The 21,830-nt window shown below is 40.8% G+C and overlaps 1 protein-coding gene across 5 annotated transcripts in view; it reads left to right on the forward strand.

Moving 5' to 3' along the window:
* Window positions 1-21,830, forward strand: part of CAMK4 (calcium/calmodulin dependent protein kinase IV) — a 306,840-nt gene that overhangs the window by 274,498 nt on the left and 10,512 nt on the right. For all 5 annotated transcript variants that reach the window (XM_079917387.1, XM_079917385.1, XM_079917386.1 and 2 more), the window contains 3 exons: window positions 11,834-11,909; window positions 16,683-16,809; window positions 20,893-21,045. In XM_079917387.1, the coding sequence (XP_079773513.1) occupies window positions 11,834-11,909; window positions 16,683-16,809; window positions 20,893-21,045 (356 nt within the window). The remainder of the gene's footprint in view (window positions 1-11,833; window positions 11,910-16,682; window positions 16,810-20,892; window positions 21,046-21,830) is intronic.

The following is a 21,830-nucleotide window of genomic DNA, read 5'->3' on the forward strand; positions in this document are numbered from 1 at the left end:
GATCCCTGGTTGGGGAAGTAAGATCCCACATGCCGAGGGGCAACTAAGCCCGCGCGCCACAACTACTGAGCCCATGCACCTCAACTAGAGAGCCTGCGTACCACAAACTATAGAGCCCATGCGCTCTGGAGCCCACGCGCCATAACTAGAGAGAGAAAACCTGCACGCCGCAACTAGAGAGAAGCCCGCATGCCGCAACGAAGATCCCACGTGCAGCCAAAATATAAATAAATAAATAAATAATAATAATAGTGATAAGAGCAAATCTTTCTTGCAGCAGTACAGAATGGTCATTCTATGAATGAATGATTCATTCACTGATAAAATGAACATTGAATGTCTAATAGACTCCATGTTAGTCACTGAGATTATAAGAGTGAACACAGTATGATCTTGCCCTTTAAGGATTTCATAGGCTATAAAAGAAGAAAGACCTGTACACATAAATCAAAATTTGTTGTAATAAGTTAGATATTTATCTGAGCCAAAGGCTCAAGCATTTAGAGGGGAGGGAACAATTAATCCTTCTTAGATGGACCTTTACAGAGGAGGGGTACTAAAGGATTAGTAGGAGTTCAACAAGTGAAGAGGTGGCCACAAGGCATTGTTTGTCAGCAAGCACAGGAAGAGAAAAGTCAGAGGAGTGGTAGCATCTGAAAAGTTCAGGGACTGTTAGTTACTTTGTCACTTTGCATGACTGGAACATAGAGTCTTTGGTACAGAGAATACAGATGGACTTGGAAAAGTAGGATGGACCAAATGTTAAAAGAATCTGTACATTAGGCTAAGGAATTCAGACTTGCTTTGGTAGATAATAGTGATCCAGCAAAGGTTCTTAATCAGGGCAATTATATTTTTAAATCAAACCTGTATTTTATAAATACCTTGATAATGACATTATGACAGATGGATTTGAGAGAGAAAAGAGATCAAAAGAAGACAAATTAGAAAGCTATTATAAATGCTCTTTCCTGTCACTCCATAAACAGCTTCTCAGTGAATAATGTATTCAATCTACTCCTAAATCCAATCGTTTATTTTTTTAATATAAAGTTATTGTAAGGCTTCCCTGGTGGCACAGTGGTTGAGAGTCTGCCTGCCGATGTAGGGGACACGGGTTCGTGCCCCGGTCCGGGAAGATCCCACATGCCGCGGAGTGGCTGGGCCCGTGAGCCATGGCTGCTGAGTCTGTGCGTCCAGAGCCTGTGCTCTGCAACGGGAGAGACCACAACAGTGAGAGGCCCGTGTACCGCAAAAAAAAAAAAAAAAAAAAAAATTATTGTAAAAATACTATTTCAGATGCTTGTCTTTGCCATCTTATAAGACAGGCCCATCTTACAGATAACGCCATCTCATAATGGAGGCTTATTTTCCATTTGCTGTTTTTTTCCCTGCAGATATCCATATCACCCTTGAGGCTGTGTAATGGGGAAAAAGGGAATTGAGTGGGTGAACAAGATCAAGATAATCCTTCCACTCTGCTATAGGTAGAGACTCATCAGGAAGTAGTAATTTGCTATATTATACAGAAAGGAGGAGAAAGCAGCAAGGAAGCTGGGGCAGGGGTGGAGATTGAGAGAGAAAATATAAGTGCTTTGTGGACTCTAAAGTGGTAAACGTATGTGTGGAATTACTATTATATAGGTTGAGGCAGGCTTAGAAATCAAAAACAATAAAGTTCAATGTATTTAATTTAAAAAGTAAAGTTCATAATGTATATAAAGAGGGAGGACTTCCCTGTTGGTGCAGTGGTTAGGAATCTGCCTGCCAGTGCAGGGGACACAGTTTCAAGCCCTGGTCCGGGAAGATCCCATGTGCCATGGAGCAACTAAACCCATGCGCCACAACTACTGAGACTGCATGCCACAACTACTGAAGCCCGTGCACCTAGAGCCTGTGCTCCAAAGCAAGAGAAGCCACCGCAATGAGAAGCCCACGTACTGCAACAATGCAACTAGAGAAAGCCCACGCGCAGCACCGAAGACCCAGCACAACCAAAAAATAAATAAATAAACTTTAAAAATAATAATAATATATATAAAGAGACATATATTCATACATACTCTTGGTCCACAGGAAATACACTAGAATATTACCTCCAAGTGGGAGCAAAGGAGGGGGCAGGATTTTAAGGATACACTGAAAGCATTGAAAAAGCTGAGTTAGGGAAAAACAGAAGTCCCAGTAACACCAGGGCACAGGAAATAGGTGATCTAGAGCGGAGGAAAGATGCAGGGTTTTGAATTTTTTTTAATGTAATATAGTAATATTTATATTCATCTGTCTTATAAACAATTAGACCATTTATAGACAAGGCTGAAGCTCTCTTTGAGGATCAACCTCAATTCTAGCCCTTTCTCCCTTCACCACATATAAGTACTGTCATCAGTTTGCCATGTAACCTTCTGAGAATATTTAGGTGAGGCGGGAACTGTTCATTTATAGAATGATCTGGAAATTAAACGCAAGAGCAAAACTGGCAAGAATCACTGTCGTGCTATGGAAAGCATTACTTTACACAGAGACTTTACATTTAACTTGGAACAGTAACAGAGAGGGGAAGGCTGACCTTGTTTCCTTGCTTGATGTAAGGACGATTACATCCTAGGTCAATTATCCTTATGTACGCTGCGTCTAGTTTTTTGAATAGAAGGGTTTTTTCAATTACATCTTTGGAGAGAGTGGGTATCTATGTGATACCATCTGTCATTTGTCAGGAAATTAAAAAAGGAAAGTTACCCAATCAGTCTCACTTATAGAACCTTTGCCCCAGGCTATTAATAACAGAGAGTTCTCCTATAAGTGAATCTCAAAAGAAAAAGTATCACAGATGTTGTGTGTTTAAGCAAATACTCATTATTTCCAGGGAAATCTGCCCAGTCAAAACTAAACTCCAGGCCAGAAAACTAAAATTTGTGATCCAGATAAATGGAATCAATGACTAGTGCTCTAACATAGTCCATGAGGGGGTCAACACTGAAGAAGTTCTCAAAATCTTGTTGTTGGGAAAAGAAACAGGTCTCAAGAAAAAAAAAATCCATTGGGCCATGGCTCCTGATAAATGTGCTGCAATATAACTATGCAATATTACTTCCAAAATATCTTAACTGGCTCAGATATTTGAGGCTTGAATTCTGTGGGTGTTCAGACCTACCCATGCCCATCACAGAAAAGAAATACAAGCTGTTAGAGTAGAAAAGAAACCAGTGTGGAAGTTGTTAGATAAAAGAATGTTTCTGTCTAATACCAAGTATCTAATTTATTTATAGGCTTAGTTAATTAAACTATATGTGTTCATATTTTACACTCCTACTTGTCTGTTTATCCAAATTCTATTTTCAGGGTCCAGAAGCTGTTAAGAATTTATTTCCTCTTGGCATTTGCCAGGTCTCATTATTATAGGGATAATCCTTCCTTGTTACCACATGCTATGTTCTAAAGAAATAACCTATTACATTCACTCTACGAAAATTACAATTTTCAACAGTCTACAGTCAGAAGAGATTTCTATCTACATGCACACACATTACCTTGAAAAATATTGGAAAATTTAAGTGAGATAAAAGAAGTAAATTTAATAGTCTAAAATACAAGCTTTCAGGATAGTTTCATGTTTTCGTTCTTTTCTAGAACACTAAATAGTTAAGGTGAAATAGTGAGTACCCAATTACATTGATAACCTAATCAAGTAGGGGATTATCTCGCCTGAGAGCTAATTAAAAACCCACAATGATGCCTTCCTTTTTGCAATGAAGTTTAAAAAAAAAAAAAAAAACACTAGAAGAAATAAACATATAGTAAAATGTCATCTGCACTGTGTATAAGTTTCCCCTTGACAGGCTGGTGTGTGTACACTAGGGTTCCCATGGGGCTTGTTGACAATAGGAAGGGAGTAGGGAAGGCTCGAGGAAGAAAGCAAAGAACGATAAGCAGGTTGGTCGCAGATCCATCTCCCCTTCCTGAGCACAGCCCTTCGTTTTCCCTGAGATATGCTAAGTCCCCAAAGCCATCATAGGATTGTCCCCGGCGTGCTAGCAGTGCCTGATCCAAATGAACAAGTGCCAGGTAAAGGGAAAAGTGGGACTGGGGATAGACGCAGGAGTGATGAGGAAAGGTTGTAGCTCATCTTGTTCTTGACCTTGCAGAAGGACAGGGACTCTGCAGGTTGAGTGCAGGCTTATTTTAAGCTGTCTTGGAAATTTTAAACTTAGAGGAAAATGAGTCTCTTGAGGCCTTTGTGTTGGTCTGATACTGACCTAAACCAAGGGTATTCTGTGGAACTTTATTCTTTTTTCGTTTAATAAATATTTATTAAACTCCTATTATGCACCAGGCACTGTTCTAGGTGATATAGCAGCGATATAGCAGTGAAAACATTTCTTCTTTAAGAAAGGTACATTTTAGTGGGAGAAGACAAATAATGAACAAAGTAAATGTGTAAATTATATAGAAAGAGGATATAATTTCTGTGGAAGAATATAGAGTTGGGAAAGGGGATAGGAAGTGCTGGGAGCCTGAGTTAATATTTAAACAGGTGTGATCAGTGAAGGCTTCACCTGAGAAGGGAACATAAGAGCAAAGACTTGAAAGAGGTAAGGGAGAGAGCAAGCAACATGGATATCTAGGGAAAGAACATTCCAGGAAGAGGGGACAGAGCACACCGACCCTGAGGCAAGAAACAGTAGGCGGGCAAGAGTAGGCCGGAGAAGGGATCAGAGAGCTCCAGCTGAAAAGATATAGCTAACGTTAACTGAGATGAGGAAGACTTCGGGAGCAGCAGGTTTGGGGCTTGTTGATTTTGAGATGCCTGTTAGACATCCAAGTGGAGGTGACATGTGGGCAGAGGGGTGTATATGTCTAAAATTCAGGAGCAAGGGCGTGGCTGTTGATATAAATGTGGGTGTTATCAACATATAAATGCTATTTAAAGTCATGAGACTATCTAGCATCACCAAAGCAGAAAAGGAAATGACCCCCACTGATCCCTGGGCAACATCACCATTAGGAGGCCAGAGAGAAGAGAAGAAACCACATTATCATTGAGACTGTCAAATAGTAGAAGCTCCACAGGACAGAACTAGAAATCATGAATAGATGTTGTAAAGCACGGATTTGAGCTCAATACACACAAAACAATGTTCTCACATCTAAAGCTGTCAGCAGTATAAGGGGCTGCCTCCCTAGCTTGGGAAAAGGTCACAAAAGCTGATTGACTCATCTCGCGGGATTTAGGGTTATCAACAAGGAGAGGGAGGAAGAGTCCTACAAATTTCTTCATCACCCATATGGTATTAAATAATATTACCACAAAATCTGTGTGTACATTCTATTTGTATAAACTAAGTTTAGGACAACCACTCAGTTAAATCAAAGTTAACCACGTATATTTTGGCCTGAGATGGCTGATAAAATTGAGTCTAAAGAGTCACCAACATCATCCCCTCACTTCTCTTGCTCCTTTTAGTTTAGAGACAATCTTTTAATGTACTGTTAATCCTTAACTTCTGGGTCTCAATATCACAAATCATTTTCTGTGCCCACTTCCTTATAATTGTAAGAGACTACTTCAAGAACAGAACCAACTGTGCCGGAGAATTCACATGCCGTGAGGATTCAGCTCTATTATTACATATGTGAGGGTGGAATGATGGGAGGAAAAGAGGTCTAAAGGGAGAGGTGATTGATGGCAAGTGGGTAGAAGACTTGCTTAAAACGTATTATTTGGGCCCTGAACACCCACAAAATGTTCCATTTTAGAATGTTTGCTACAGGAAGGATATGCATAAAATAAACATTAAAAGTTTCAAAAGAATTATTATTGATAATTATCAGTAAGATGTATAGCGTCTTTGGAGAAAAACACAGTATTTGCCATACTTAACACATGAGACAGAGTTTGAATGCTAAGTCCATTACTTTATATCTGCATCTTCATTTAAAAAAGAGATTCTTACATAACGTTAATATTAGGATGAGTTGGGTTAATTTATTGATGTGGTTTATTTATTTATACTCTACCTTATCCCACAAAAAATGGGAAGGCAGCTTTTCAACGGTTAACACTCCTTTGCTGTCCCTCAGCCAGCATCCATCACAGCTTTAAAGTGACCAGGAGAGTTGGTATGATTAAGATTTGGAACAAATAGTGATTACTCCAAGATGGGAGAGCTCAATGGAATCATAGAAAAGTGAATTCCATAGAAATGAAACTTTCACAGGCTAATTAAAATAAGTCGCGTTTCTTTTTTCCTCTTCTGAAAGCACTAGGTGTTCTCACATATTTGATTTTCTCTTCAGGGTATTATTAAAAATTTCAAAAAGTAAAGTGAAGAAAGTAAACAGGCTCTTTCTTCACCCATTTATAAGATTTATACAGAGAGAACTGTCATACAATTCATGTGGCAAGGAAGACTTTTTTTTTTTTTTTTTTTTTTGCGGTACGCGGGCCTCTCACTGCTGTGGCCTCTCCCGTTGCGGAGCGCAGGCTCCGGACGCGCAGGCTCAGCGGCCATGGCTCACGGGCCCAGCCGCTCCACAGCATGTGGGATCTTCCCGGACCGGGACACGAACCCGTGTCCCCTGCATCGGCAGGTGGACTCTCAATCACTGCGCCACCAGGGAAGCCCAAGACTTTTTTAACAGCTAAAATGAAAAACATCAAGTGAGAGTTGGATTGCCTGATATTTGCTGTGTAAAAGATCAAGAGCCAAGGAAAATAGAAAAGCTGCATTGGAACATAAAGAGCCTATCACTTGTGTTTCAAAACATCCTGCAAACTTTTTTCTTGCCCTACTCGAACAAGTTATAAATAACTAAAGTGACAGGGGCTTCAAATGCCTCCTCTGTCGTTCTCAAGCTTCCACAGCATGGCATGCAAGAATTGATAGTATTCTGAGATTCACTGTAGTAAAGTGACAAGGCTGCTCCTAGCCAGAGGCAACCCCCTCTGGAAGCATCTCAACTGTATCACAGTCTGATCCATTCCATACCTTTGTTATAACATGTAGCACTGGAACATCGCCTGGCTTCTCTGTTGTCAAAGCAAAAATTGCACTTGACAATGTTAAAAAGGTTGTGCCTTATTCTTGCCAAATGTATGTGACACCATCACAAAGGACCACACATGGTACAGATGCTAAGAAAAGCACAAGTTTGGAGTCTGCCCGGCTGTGGGCACTTGCTGCCACCTATAGGACGCTACCCTGAAGGCATTCTCCTCCCGGTTCCCAGGCCAAGTTAGGAACCAGGAAGAAGCAGAGAATTTCCAAACACTGCTCTTCTGCTTCTGGCAGATAAATCCCTCTCCTTCCTCCTTCCGAACTGCTCACTCCCCAGAGGCAAAGCTTAGAGAGACTTCTAGACGCTGTGCTAAGATGCCATGGATTCTTGTGGCCCCCAGAAAACTATGAATTCAAGATAAGCCTCTACAGTGAAAGCTCCACAGTGTTTTTTCCCTCAGCTGTGGTGGGCGGGGGAGTAGTTTTGTAAAGTCAGATTCAGGCCTTAAGATGAAAATAGATTTTTTTTTCCATTTTGCAATTGAGGTAGAGTTGATTGACAATATTATATTAGTTTCAGGTGTACAAAATAGTGATTCAAAATTTTTACAGTTTATACTCCATTTATAGTTATTATAAAATATTGGCTATATTTCCCATATGTTTTGAATGGTTAAAATGAAAATGTAGGAGAGAATTTAAAAACAAACGAACAAAGAAACCCCTGAACTAGTGGAATCTGCAGTCTGGCCTGGACCTGCCTCCCAGGCGCTGGATGCACCTGGGCCTCGCACACCGGCTTCGCTCCACCCACGCTGACTGCTCCGGTTCCCTAAGGGCCACTTGTTCCTTCTTGCCGCAAGGTCTCTTTACGTGTGCTTTCTCCATCCGAACCCTCTTCTGTCTCTTTCAACCACTACCTCTCCCCCTGCCTAGTTAACGTCTCTAGATCTTTTACATCTGTTTAAACTTTGCTTTCTCTGATCACATTTCTCCATCTTTCTGACCAGGTCAGCCCTCTATTAGAGCCACTCTCCCTCCAAGCGCTTCCGGTTACCACTTTACGTTTCTTCGTATGGTTTTCTTTCTTCTTTTTTTTTTTTTTAAAGGATACTTTAGAAAAATTATTTATTTAGTTATTTGGCTGTGCCAGGTCTTAGTTGCGGCACGCAGGCATCTTCGTTGAAGCTTGCAGGATCTAGTTCCCTGACCAGGGATGGAACCCCGGCCCCCTGCATTGGGAGCGCAGAGTCTTAACCACTAGACCACCAGGGAAGTCCCCGTATGATTTTCTTGATTCAGCATCTACCTCCCCCACCAAACTGTAAGCTCCGTGATGATGGAGACTTGTTCTCTGTAACTCCCCATTATTCCCCAGCACCACCCAACAGTATCTGTCATACAGCATGTGCTTAACAAATAGTTCATGATATATTAATTTATTAAATTTATTATAAATTAATTATTAAATGAGTGAGTGAATGAACCTGTTGATTTCATGCACCTTAGTCTCCCTTGGATTTGTCTCAAAACAGTTAACAGTAGTTTGAAAAAGTCTTCTGATAACGAATACCACTCTGTGGTTTTAACTCCATAGGTAGGAAGGGATCATAAAGCTCATCTAGGGCATTGACAAAATGAAGTGAACTAAATTACCCCTCTATTCTTCTCCTAGGACTTTAGGAAAAGAGGGAAAACCTAGCACCAATCAGTGTGTCACAGGCTATACCTGATACTTCTTATCTTAGAACCATTTTCAGTTACAGTGATTTTATTTAATAAAACGTAATTCATTCCAATCTTTATATGTACCTTCAATTGCTAGATATTGGAGTGTGAAGTGTCCTGGGAGTTCTGTAGCATTTAGTGTTTAATGAGCAATAACATAAATGATAAGATAACTTTAGGAAGTGGCAGAAAACTTGGATCTACTTAGAAGACAGCCAGGAAAATCAATAAATGACTATTGACTATTTCTGAAAAGATGGTTCTAAATCACTTACAATACATTTTTAAAAACTGTATTACACCTTGAAATGTTTTATCCCCCCATTTTGCATTTGTTTGTTTGTTTGTTTTGGCAACGAGGTAAGAAAATATATGAAGGACATCCAGAAGTGCTTATAGCATTAATAGTTGCACTAGTTGATGCCTTTTCTTGAACTGAACTGGAAGTAGTCAACTATTTCTCACTCTAAGAAAATCACAATTCTGTAGAATTACCTTCAAGGACATTTGATACCTAGGAGACTTGAAGCGCTGGCGTGCCAGCATCTGAAATGTATTCTAGAAAAGCTTTTGGCTCTTGGAAAGGGTTCAGATAGATTACAAGGATGTGTTCTGCTGGTTCTGAAGTCAAGGTCATATTAACTAATGAGTGAAAATATTTAAAGGTTACTGTGAATTGGTATCTAATTGTGTCTAGGAATTTAGGCATGTTTCACCCAAATCTTATATTAGGATTAGTAAATATTCAATAGGATAAATTCATTTAAAAAATTCTTTTTAAGAGGAATTTATGATGGAGGGGGAAAACGTTCTATATTCCTTTCATCTCAGTTAACCTCACTATGGAAAGTCTAGCTTTTCACACCACCAGTTTACTCACATTGCAGCATAAGGTCTTACAAGGAAATAACTTGCCTCTGGAGAGTAAGGTTGCACCCAGTGCTGTGAAGGGAGATCAGATATTGCCATATCAGCTAAGAAACCCAGATGCCCTCGAAAGTGGATTCAGAAAGGCTTTTGTTCCATGGTATTCACTTCGTTTGGGGCCCTTGGCCTGGGAGCTATGGAGGATGTCCTGAGAGAGCACCTGACCTTCGAGACAGCGTGCTGACCTCTGCACAGCACAGGACGGGAGGTTTGATTTCACTGGACCTGACAGGATAGGTGCCTGCAGGGCAGCAGACACAGTAGGCGCTCCGATGGGAGGGATGGGATTTCAGCAGGTTCTGTAGCAGGAGTGCTTGTCCTCTCTTCTTGCTTAAATTCTCATAACTATCCCTTTACGTACATCACAGTGGCTAAAACTCAAAGTAAACTTGGAAATTAGCTAGTTCAATTCATTTACTAGAGGTAAAAACCAAGACCCAGGAAATATAAGACTGTCCCCAACATATCTCTGTGTTTATGTTGAAGTGTCAGTACGAGACTTGATAACGCTTCACGGATGTGGATACCTGGAGTGGGGAAGGGCACATGGTACTAACTGTGCATGCCAAATATGCATGTGTTCGGCTCCCTGACAGTAGCAGCCCTTCTGAAGTGGCAGCCGAACCTCAGTTCCCTTTGCACTATGATGAGCAAATCATTTTCGAGTGGGAGTTCAGTGCGGGGGCTGCTGCGGCCCAAAGGAACTGTCTGTGGGTACAGATGGCTCTAGAAACGGAAGCCAACCTGACAGAGAGAATGGTGTTGGCTTTGAGCGTGCATTTTTCTTAATTATCTTAATTAAATCTTAAAAGGAAAATATTCTAGGAATAATTTGCTCATAGATGAGAAAAACTTCTTGGCCCCAGATCCAGTTCCTTAAAGGGTGCATCTTGCTGAATTGCTTCTCAGAGTGCTAGAATGCACACCATCATTACACAGGCTCTTCATCTCCTATATTTTATGTAACACAGTTTCTACATAAAATATGAAGAGAATATTCTGGTTGGAAAAGGATGGAGAGAAGGGGATAGAATGGGAAGACATCAGTGGAAAATCTGCTGTGTTCCTTCCTGTAAATTAAATTCAGAGTCCCATGAGACCAGCTTCCTTTAGGAGCTCACTTTGACAATCTCCACCAATATTGACATTCCCAGGCTGCATGGACAAGGGATCCTGCTCTCCTGCCCCACTGAGGGAAGGAGAAGTGTGGTGCCCCTGTCCCCAAGGCCTCCCTCAAGGACCCCTCAGCATTCATCAATCAGCTCCTTCCTCAGGGGCCCTGCTGACACCTACAGACAGCACTTTTGTTCAAAATAGAAAGGGGCTACTCTGGGCTCTAAACCTGAGCCCTATTTCTACCTAGAGGGTAGAGCTCTCACTTCTTTTCTTCCTTTGTTAGTTAGGCAAACAAACAACACCTCCAATCCTCAGTGCAAACAGTTAGACCCAGTTAACTCTTCATTGTCATGGCTCTAAGGTAATAAAATCATGGAAGATCTCACTATTCTTTACTACTGGGCCAGGCCGTTTAATGGCTGAGAAGACCTTCCATTTTCACAATGGTGGGCAGGGCTGACAGGAGCAGCCTCCTTGTGCACAGGGAAGCCCCCTTTCTCAGTTCATAATCCCAAACTGACTGGGGACAGCTGCTCTCTGAGGACCTATGTGTAGTTCTCAGCACCGAGACATGTGCCAGGGCCCCTCCTAGCTCCTGTTCCAACCTTCCAGTACTAGAGACTTTCCAGTCCTCTCACTATCTGCCCTGCTCCCTGCCCTGCACGTTGTCAAACACACACACACTCATGGACACCCCAGGCGGCATGATTGTGCCTTTTTCCCCTTACTATGCTAAACTTTCATTTCTTTTCTATGTACACAGCTCCCTTTGTAGCAGAAATATAGCTCTATCTGATTTGAGCAGTATCATGATGTTCTGATGTAGAATATTACATTTAATAACTTTATTTTTATGCACCCCAAACACAGAGAGACTATAATGTCTCCCACTAAAATAGACGTAAGAATTTGTAGACTCATACTTTGGTTTGGGGAGAGAAGATTGGTTATAAAACTGTGCTGAAGTTTCTGTTGACAAATTCATTTCTTCCCTATTGCTTGTTATTAAAATGTGAATATTGAATTTAAACTGTAATTTAATACAGTTTTCACTCTTTCTGCAGCACCTGAAATTCTTAGAGGCTGTGCCTATGGACCTGAGGTGGACATGTGGTCTGTAGGAATAATCACCTACATCTTGTAAGTGAAGAAAAGCAGTCTCTAAGCATACTGTTGGCCTTTGCTGTAATATTTTCTAGTTACTCATAGTCCTCATAAAAAACAAGATTCCTTTTTGATTTTTTGTGGTTTTCTATGACATACTAAGTGTAGTTACTGATGGAATTTTCGGAAAATGAGCAATTGCTTTTTATTTTGTCATTTTCTTGGGGCCAGAACTTCTGTCTAGGGCTTTGCTGTGTCTCATTCTGCTATGCAGTGTATAGCAGATTTGGGGAACAATTCATTGTTTGATGATAGTAATGAGCATGAAACAAATCCACCTATTAAACTTGCACTTATTTTATTTATGTGCATCTCGTCCAAATGATTAGAGTATTATTCCTTTTGAAGGGGCAAAAGGGGCAAATGGCTGTTTAATCTCTGAAGCAATCCCAAACTGGTACGTTTCTTATCAGAAATGTTTTAAATACGTTTGGGCTATCGGTTTTGTTTCCTATATCTGTTAAGTTCTCAAGGACCTTTAGTTTGATACCCTAAACTCAGAGAAACCTGTTCTCTGGGAGAAAAAAAAGGGGGGGGGGCTAAATCTCTCACTCTCTGGTATCCCCAACTCCATTCCTGAGCTCCTGTCCACTAATAAACATGGGGTTTCAGTTTGCCAAAGAGATGATGGAATTGCAGACAAATACAAGGGAAATAATCAAGAACAATGAAAGAGTACCTGGGGAGGAAAGCTGTTGTAGAACAACTACAAAAGCAAGACATCAATGAGTTCCAAAGTTTAATTCAAACCAAGTAGATTTGGTTTTCAATTAGAGGATACTGCAGAGTTAATTGTTGGAACCTGTAATATTCAAATCTGTAAAGAGATTTTGAAGGGTGGGGAAGAAAGCAAATTAGCTCAGGCTGCTATAACAAAATACCATAGACTCAGTGGCTTAAACAACAGAAATGTAGTTCTGGAGGTTGAAAGCCTGAGGTCAGGGTGCCAGTAGGTCAGGTTCTGGTGAGAGCTGTCTTCTGGCTTGCAGATAGCTGCCTTTTCACTGTATCCTCGCAAGGCAGAAAGAGGAAGCAAGCTCTCTGGTGTCTCTTCTTATAAGGGCACTGATCCCATCGTGAGGTCCTACCCTCATGACCTCATCTAACCCTGTTACCTGCCAAAGGCACCATCTCCAAATACCATCACGTTGGGGGTTAGGGCTTCAATATATTACTTTGGGGGGAACACAATTCAGTCCATAGTAGGAAGAGGTTGGTTTGGTTTGGTTTGGTTAATTTAATAGTGATCTTAGAAAGTGTGGTGTCTAGGTAATATGGGCTAGGAAGAGGGTAACTAGGGTAGAACCCACAAGCAAGTTAGCAAACTCTAAGTTCACCTGGGTTTATATTGCTATACTTGTCAGTAAGAACCATAAAAATGTTTAAAAGCAACCCATAAAATAGCCATCTGCTATTATATAATGTCAAAAGATATTTTCAGTGATCAATTCCCTGTGTTTCCAGGATGTATTAAAGCTTAAGAAGAATTTGGAGAGCTAGGGAACCATGTTTTTTCTTAGGAAAGTGAAAACTTTTAGGTAATTTGTTTGCCACACCAAGTGCTTGTTAGTTCATTAAAATGAATTCCTAAGGCCGCATCATAGAATCCCTTCAGCTTACATTTAAGATCACTTTTATGCTGTGAAAGAATGTTGTCTCCTGAATTATGTGGGTGACATATCATACTTAGTGATGTTAAGTGAAAAACCGAACTACAAATAATGCTCCAGATTTGCCCCTAAAATGTAAATGTGCCCACCCAATTAGAGTTTCATGTTGAAATGTGATGGGAGGGGTTGAAGCATTGAGGATGTGTAAGAACTCAGAGATGAAGGTAGGAAATTTAGTAACATTTGCCTTGAAAAACTGAAATATGGGATGAGTAAAACTCCATGACATGGTCACTAACATGGGAAAATGAAGAGAAAAATTGGGGCCATTTGAGAAACGTCTTATTGTAACCCTGAAAATAATTTTTTAAATCTCTCGTTTCTTTCCCCTAGTTCACTTAAGGCCATTAATTATAGGTGTTGGTTGAATAAGTGGTAGCAGCCCCCAAAATTAAAATAACAGTGCTGCTCACAACTAATATCCTTTAGTTCTTTTCTTAAAAAAATAAATTTATTTATTTATTTTTGGCTGTGTTGGGTCTTTGTTGCTGCACACAGGCTTTCTCTAGTTGTGGCGAGCGGGGGCTACTCTTCGTTCCGGTGCCCGGGCTTCTCATTGCGGTGGCTTCTCTTGTTGTGGAGCACAGGCTCTAGGTGCGCAGGCTTCAGTAGTTGTGGCTCTCAGGCTCTTGAGCGCAGGCTCAGTAGTTGAGGCGCACGGGCTTAGCTGCTCCATGGCATGTGGGATCTTCCCAGACCAGGGCTCGAACCTGTGTTCCCTGCATTGGCAGGCGGATTCTTAAACACTGTTCCACCAGGGAAGCCCCTAATATCCTTTAGTTCTGATCCAACTTATGTCAGCCCCTAAGCCTAGGGACTTTTTATTTAATCTGTAGTTCATTAATAATTGATGAAGTCCACTACGCAAGATTCATTGGACCATTCTCTCCAGTGGATTGTGCCATTGGGCTTATGCACCTCCTTTATTATTATTAAGAGTTCCACCAGGCTATTTTGTGCTATGACCTTGCTATTTCTAAGGATGACAGTAGCCTGGAAATAAAGGCCATTTTGTTTCTTACAAGAATTCTGGTCCCTCTCTTTGGTTTAAAGCGTTAAACCAAAACCCTTTCTCCCCACAGACAAAAGCAGCCATTACAGTTCTCAGGTCAAAATCAGAATCAGATAACATCAGAGATTCAAATTCTGTCCTTCGGCTTTCAACACTACAGTTCTGCTCAATGGCTTGGAGTTACCCTGTGTAATACAGTCACACTTCAGGCTTTATAATCCTAATCTCCTCCTAAACTGTCAATGTCAGCATTCAAATATTTCCATTTCTAAAGGGTTTTCTTACTCTGTGTGTGTGTCTGTGTGCTCATGCACACATGCGTGCTGCTCTCTGTCACATTTCTTCCATTTTTGACATTTCAGGCTGGTGAGATAAACTTTTTACCTCTGTTACCAATGCACAGACTTGCTGACATGACTGAGAGGAAAGAAAGGCATTTGAGTACTGTACCTTCTGAACTATCATTTTTCTCTCTATATTTCCAGAAGGGGAAACATTAAGAGTTCCCTAAACTAAGCCTGGAAAGTTGACCAATTTCTCCATGACTAGCCAACAACAGGCTATGTTTTTCTAGTGTTTTGGAGGGCAGAGGAGGGCCAGGTGAGGATGAACTGCGTCCTTGGCAACGTGTGGACCTGTGCTCCCTTCTCTCCTTTTGCTGGAGCAGTATCCTCTGCGCGGACTTCTGCAGTGGGAGAGGGAGGATGCACAGCCCAGGCCTCAGCACTCCCTGAGCCTTGCCTTTTCCTGGCTGGCTCCACAATATTTGAAAGAAACAAAGACTCTCCCAACAGGACGTTCCCTGAGCAAAAGAACATGAGAAATTGCTTCTTCCTAGAAACTCACTACATTAGGATGCACTGGAATGTTTCATTCTCGGCACCAACCTGGCCAGTTTGAAGGAAGAATTTGGGGAAATGTTTTTCATTCTTTTTCCTTCATTCCTTGTCAGATGCAACACATGCCCTAGCAGGGACTTTTAAAAAATAGTTCCCTTTTGGTCTTTAGTGATTTCAGTACCTCCACCCACCTATAAACAGTAGAGGCTTGGTGGTCCCAGACCAGCAACTCACTTTTCCTCTCTCTCTTTAGGATGCCAGAGATGGTTCTCTGTTTCTTTTCTCCCACTTTTCTCATACATTTTTATGCTGACCCGTGATGGAAGATGAAGGTGAACATAGTGAGGTGTCTTTAAGATGTGCAAAAGTGAGGGTCCTTACCAGGTTGCGCTAACGCTAGGCTGCTCACCTCTGCTGGCTGCAGCTGCTCACTGTAGTAAGTTTTAAAAGGCCATTCCCTGACAATAGTGTTAGCTCTTGTGTTTGTTCACTCTGAAATCCAAACTGGAATGGGATGGAAATCGAATATTTTATTCATCTCTATGGAAGAATTCAAATGAAAAGGGCTGAATAAAAACAACTAAAAACTTTTCTTTCCACCTTTTAACCTCTTTATTCTCAAAATCCTAACTTTTCTGTTTTGTAATCAATTGGAATTCTAATCAATCTGTCTTCTCAATTCCTGGTGGGAAAAAAATCCATGGAGGGCTTCCCTGGTGGCGCAGGGGTTGAGAGTCTGCCTGCCGATGCAGGGGACACGGGTTCGTGCCCCGGTCCGGGAAGATCCCACATGCCGTGGAGCGGCTGGGCCTGTGAGCCATGGCCACTGAGCCTGCGCATCCGGAGCCTGTGCTGTGCAACGGGAGAGGCCACAACAGTGAGAGGCCCGCGTACCGCAAAAAAAATCCATGGAAATAGCACTATAGCATAATGCCTATAATAGTGTTAGCTATTACCATTGTTGTTTGTGTCATAATTATTAATATGATTATAACTTTTTGTAGAAATCTTAAATTGGTTTTGTATCTATTCTTACTTCCTAAAGACATGACTGTGTGTTTATATAATCAAAAGTGAATTGTAAGAAGGTGATTACATACTTAAACTGAGCGATTACATTCATAACAGGAAGCTGTGAAAAAGGACAGTCTTGAATTTCTGCAAAAAATTGGTGAAATATGCTTAGGCTTTTAAAAGACATTTTATTCTCTATCTTTTGTCCCTCTAGACTTTGTGGATTTGAACCATTCTATGATGAAAGAGGCGATCAGTTCATGTTTAGGAGAATTCTGAACTGTGAATATTACTTTATCTCCCCCTGGTGGGATGAAGTATCTCTAAATGCCAAGGATTTGGTAAGTGTGACCAAACAAAATGAAATAAAATCCCTTGCATTCATTTTTATCTAATTAATGGGCAGTGCCATTTTTTAAATCAACCCCTCTTAATAGCCTATTTCTTTTTAATTATAAAGTATTTTTAATGAAACAATGCACACTAATGCATTTTCCTTATAGATAATGAAAAAAGGTACGTTTGATTCATCTCTAGCTGAATTATCACAAATTATGGCATATTAATTAATGAGTTTTTACCATCTAGTCAATGCAGAACCTTGCTTATGAAGATAGCTGTGCTGAGTGAATCCAAACATAATTTACACAGAAGAATTCTGTTTTAAAATGGCTTGCTATCACCTAGATTAGTTATACTTTGAATAAAACAACATTGCTTCTTGAAATGTTCAAACTTATTAAAATATCCTGATAGTAACACAAGTCCCATCATGCATGATTATCATTATACAAGTTACACTATACGTTTTGTTTGGTTTTTTTGTTTGTTTTACTTGGCTTCTCACTTCAGGTAACATTGAAGTTTGTTTGCATTCAGGAAACACATACCCTCTAGGGAGATGGCCCACCTGTTGTAAAATAAACAGGATACTAGGGTGTAATTGAAACATTTACCATCAATCCTCTAGAGAGAAATCGTGCAGAAATAACTAAAAGCTAACTTCTGAATCATAGAAGGTTAGATCTCCAAGGGATCTTAGGAGTCATCTAATCTTCCCTGCATTTTAAAGATAAGTTTGCTAAAGCCCAGAGAAGTGAAATGACTGTCCAAGTTCACACAGCTTCTCAGCAGAAAGGCATTGTTAGGAACTAAGGATGCAGATTTCCAGACCCCTTATCCAGTGCTCTTTTCCCTCCTTACCATCTGTGTTCTTTCATGAAAACAGATATCCTACAGGTCACGGATTTTCCAACATGGTTGTGAAAGAGAGGCCATGTGTGTGATGTGGGAATGTGTCATCCCAACTCCTCCCTCATGTCAGGGGCCACACTCCTAAACATCTCTTGAATCCGTCCACTTCTCTCCACCTCCACTACAACTGCCTAGTCCAAGCCCCATCCTCTCCTGGTTCACGGCCACAGCCTCCTATCTGGTCTCCTTGCCTCTTCTTGTGCTCTTCTCAAGTACACTCTCCACACAGGATCCAGAGGAATGGTTTTATAAATAAGTGTCACCCTCTCTTGTGCCACTTACTTCACATCACTCTCCCTTGATCTCTCTCTTTCCTCCAGAGCACTAGACTTCCAGTCCCTCATCAATGTAGCTCTGGGTATGTTGCTCTTTCTTCTGCTTTGTGATGTTCTTTCCTCCTTCCTCTCCACCATTACGTACACATACACGCCTCTTTACATGGGTAACTCTAATCTTCAAGCCCTGGCTGCCATTTGGCATTCTCTGGGAGATTTCGTCTTCAGCAGGCCATTCTTCTCACAGTTGGTTCATTCCTTCTGCCACTTGTTCCTCTGCCCCCTAGACTTCCTTTTTCATGATGGTCATCATTTCTATATACTTGCTCAAAGGTGTTCCTTAATTAGATTGTAAGCTCTGGGAGAGGGTGAAGCATGTGTGCCCAGATCTTAGTACCATATGGACATAAAGTACAGGCTCAATAAATATTTGTTGAATGAAACCATGAATCAGTAAACAGACCAAGGATTCTTAAAGTCTGACATGCCTGGATTCAAGTGACCCCCCTTCTTATAATTTACAGATATGACCTTGGGCTAGCCTAACCTCTCTGTGCTTTAGTTTTCTTCTCTGAGATGATACCAGTACCTATCTCTAGGTCTTTAGAAGAATTAAGGGATATAATACATACTAAGTAATCACCACCAACTAACTCAATAATAACCCCATTATTTAGTCTTCCTTCCATTTCTTTTTATCCCTCATAAAAATTAAATGGATAAGAGGGTTAACTGTGATGTTCCTTCATTCAGCTAGACCTCCTGTTGGTTAATAAATTTATAAAACTTGAGAACTAAAGCAATCATTGAACCTCATAATGTGTACTTATTAGCAAAACCTGCATCTGTTCTGTCATGAGCAGAGGCTATGGTGCCAATGAGTGGGGAGTTGGGCTATTAAGAGGAACCGTAGGATAATGGCAAGGCTTTGGGTTAGAATCCTGACAAGGTCACTGGATCTCTCTAATCTTCAGCAAGTTTCTTAATAATTCAGTGCATCAGTATCTTCAAATGTAAAGATTAATGATGACATATATAAAATTTTGGTACATACTGGCTTTCAGTAAATTCTTTGTATTTTCATGAGGAGGAGGATGGTAATGATAAGAGGAAACGGATGATTAGAAAATGAGAGGGAAATATCTGTCAGGGATGGTGTAAGGATTAGGTATCATTGACATAAAATTATTAGTATATATGTTCAACAGATGATAGCTCTGACTACTATCAAATTCGTATTACTACTGTGCATTCTTTTTCTTAATTATCTTTATCTCCCTCCACCCCCTCTCTGATTTTAAGACTAAGCAGTCTCACGTCTCTGCCCTTTACAAATTCAGTGTCTACCCCCCACACACATTTCTTTGCAAATGCTACAAAAAGGAAGTGAAAGGAGAACCGGATATTCATTCTTCATGTGACTAGCTGCCTGATTTTGTTAGCCTGTGTTCAGTTCTTAGGTTATTAGAGTTAGAAAAGACTTTATGCCTTAAATCATCCAAAGCCCCTCATTTTACATATTGGCAGACTGAAACCCAGAGAGGCTGACAACCTTGGAGGCACTATGGTGTAGTGGCCATGAGACAAACTCTAAGACCCGAGTTTGAGTATAGCCCCCACCAGTTAAGAGTTGTCTGACCTTACACAAGTCACTAAATCTTTCTGAGCTTCCTTCCATCCCTCATTTATGAATTGGAGCTAATAGTTACTAATTGATAAGGTTATGGACAGGGTTACATGAGTTTTGGGGTTTTTCTTAAATGTTATATGTCTATAAGAATGTATTTATCGATGCAAAGGAATTAGGGTGGAAATGAGGCCATGTAAGAAAGGGCCCAGGAGGGTGTCCATAGTCACCCAATTCACATGTGGTCTTTGTCTAAGGTCACAAAAGTAGTTAGGACTTGAACATGCTTCCTGACTCCAAATAGTCTCTGCCTCATTCCAGGTCACCCCTTCTGAGCCTAGGGCTGGGGATTATTTTGGTTGTTGATCTTCCTGGCAATTTATTGTCTGCTCATCCTCACAAGCAGGGGTAAACCTCCCAGAATAGGCTACCATTGGTTTGAATTCAGTCCTGTAAACAAATCATACCCACAAGCTACTGACACCTTTACTTTGATTCTAAATAGGCTTTTACCCCAGCTCTTGGCTTATTCCTTCAAGTACCCTCAAGGGATTAGAGAGCTATTAACTTCATGATAGACTCATGGTATAATCATAAGGGCTATGATACTGCCCCTATTGTTTGACATTCAATTCCCATAGAAAGAATGATGGATGCATGAACGATGCCCGTCTCCATTGATGTGTATTTTAAGCTCTGAATTCTAAGTGATGTGAAGTACGGCCGAGAATTATTCAGATGCTGGTTCTCATTCAAAGAACTTCCAGTCTAGGGCTTCCCTGGTGGCGCAGTGGTTGACAGTCCACCTGCCGATGCAGGGGACACAGGTTCGTGCCCAGGTCTGGGAAGATCCCACATGCCGCGGAGCGGCTGGGCCCGTGAGCCATGGCCGCTGAGCCTGCGCGTCCGGAGCCTGTGCTCCGCAACGGGAGAGGCCACAACAGTGAGAGGCCCGCGTACCACAAAAACAAAAACAAAGAACTTCCAGTCTACAGGCAAGGCAGGACTTGTTTCTTTGACCTCCGTGGGCAAGCTATCCACCAGTTTGGGCTCTCAGGTAGCCTACACACACCACTCTCAGATTCCTCAGCTACTGCTACCTGAAGCCGTCTCTACAGTAACCTCTGGGGACTTAAAAAAATTGTTTAATGTATATTTAGTGTACTGCCAAGGAAATTAAATAAGACCTAGAAGTTCACGAGCTGAGGGGCAAGCCCAGGTCACCGTAAAAATCTCCCTAAGAAGACTATGGCTCTTTATCATTTCAGGTCAGAAAATTAATTGTGTTGGATCCTAAGAAAAGGTTGACTACCTTCCAAGCCCTCCAGCACCCGTGGGTCACAGGTAAAGCAGCCAATTTTGTACACATGGATACAGCTCAAAAGAAGCTCCAAGAATTCAATGCCCGGCGCAAGCTCAAGGTTAGATGGCATTTATTTGTTTTATTTAAAAAAAAAAAATTTCTCTCATATCTTGATGATCAAAGATGATTCCACTATTATTTATCTAATACTATTATTCATCTCCTGTGGTACCAGGAAAAATCCTGCTTTGAAATCCCAACAGTGCTGGTATAAAGCCAATTGTAGTTCTGTTATCCTCTCATAAGAATTCATTGTGGGTTTTTTTGTTTTTTGGGTTTTTTTGGAGTGGGGGGCACTGTGCCACTCGGCTTGTGGGATCTTAGTGAAAGCGCTGAGTCTTAACCACTGGACTGCCAGGGAATTCCCAGAGTTCATTGTTAATAAAGGGAAATGTGTTGTATGTTGAGCTTTACTCACCAAACAAATCCATTATCATTGCTTCTCATTTAATTAAGGCTGAACTGCTTGAACAGCATTGTTCAGGAAACATTTACTCAGAAAGTTGTCTACTTTCTGAATATGGAAAAATTGGGAAAAAAATTTTTAAAACTATGTTTTAGTACATAAGCAAATAGTTATACTTCGTAAAAATTAAAATAATTCAAGTGATAGGGAAAATTATCTACCAAAACATATCTCTTTTTATAGAATGTATATGGAATAGAAATTAGGTGCTTTTCTCTTACTTAATGGTATTTAGGACTAGCTATACATACAGGGGATCTCAGAGAACAGCTGGGGGTCAAAAACAGTGTTCTATTCAGCAATCGCTTACAGGCTGATACAGACTAAAGAAACCTGAAGGGTTCCATGGTCATATTAATTTGAAATACACTACATTA

Source organism: Stenella coeruleoalba (genome assembly GCF_951394435.1).
Source record: "Stenella coeruleoalba genome assembly, chromosome: 3".
NCBI classification, from domain to species: domain Eukaryota; kingdom Metazoa; phylum Chordata; class Mammalia; order Artiodactyla; family Delphinidae; genus Stenella; species Stenella coeruleoalba.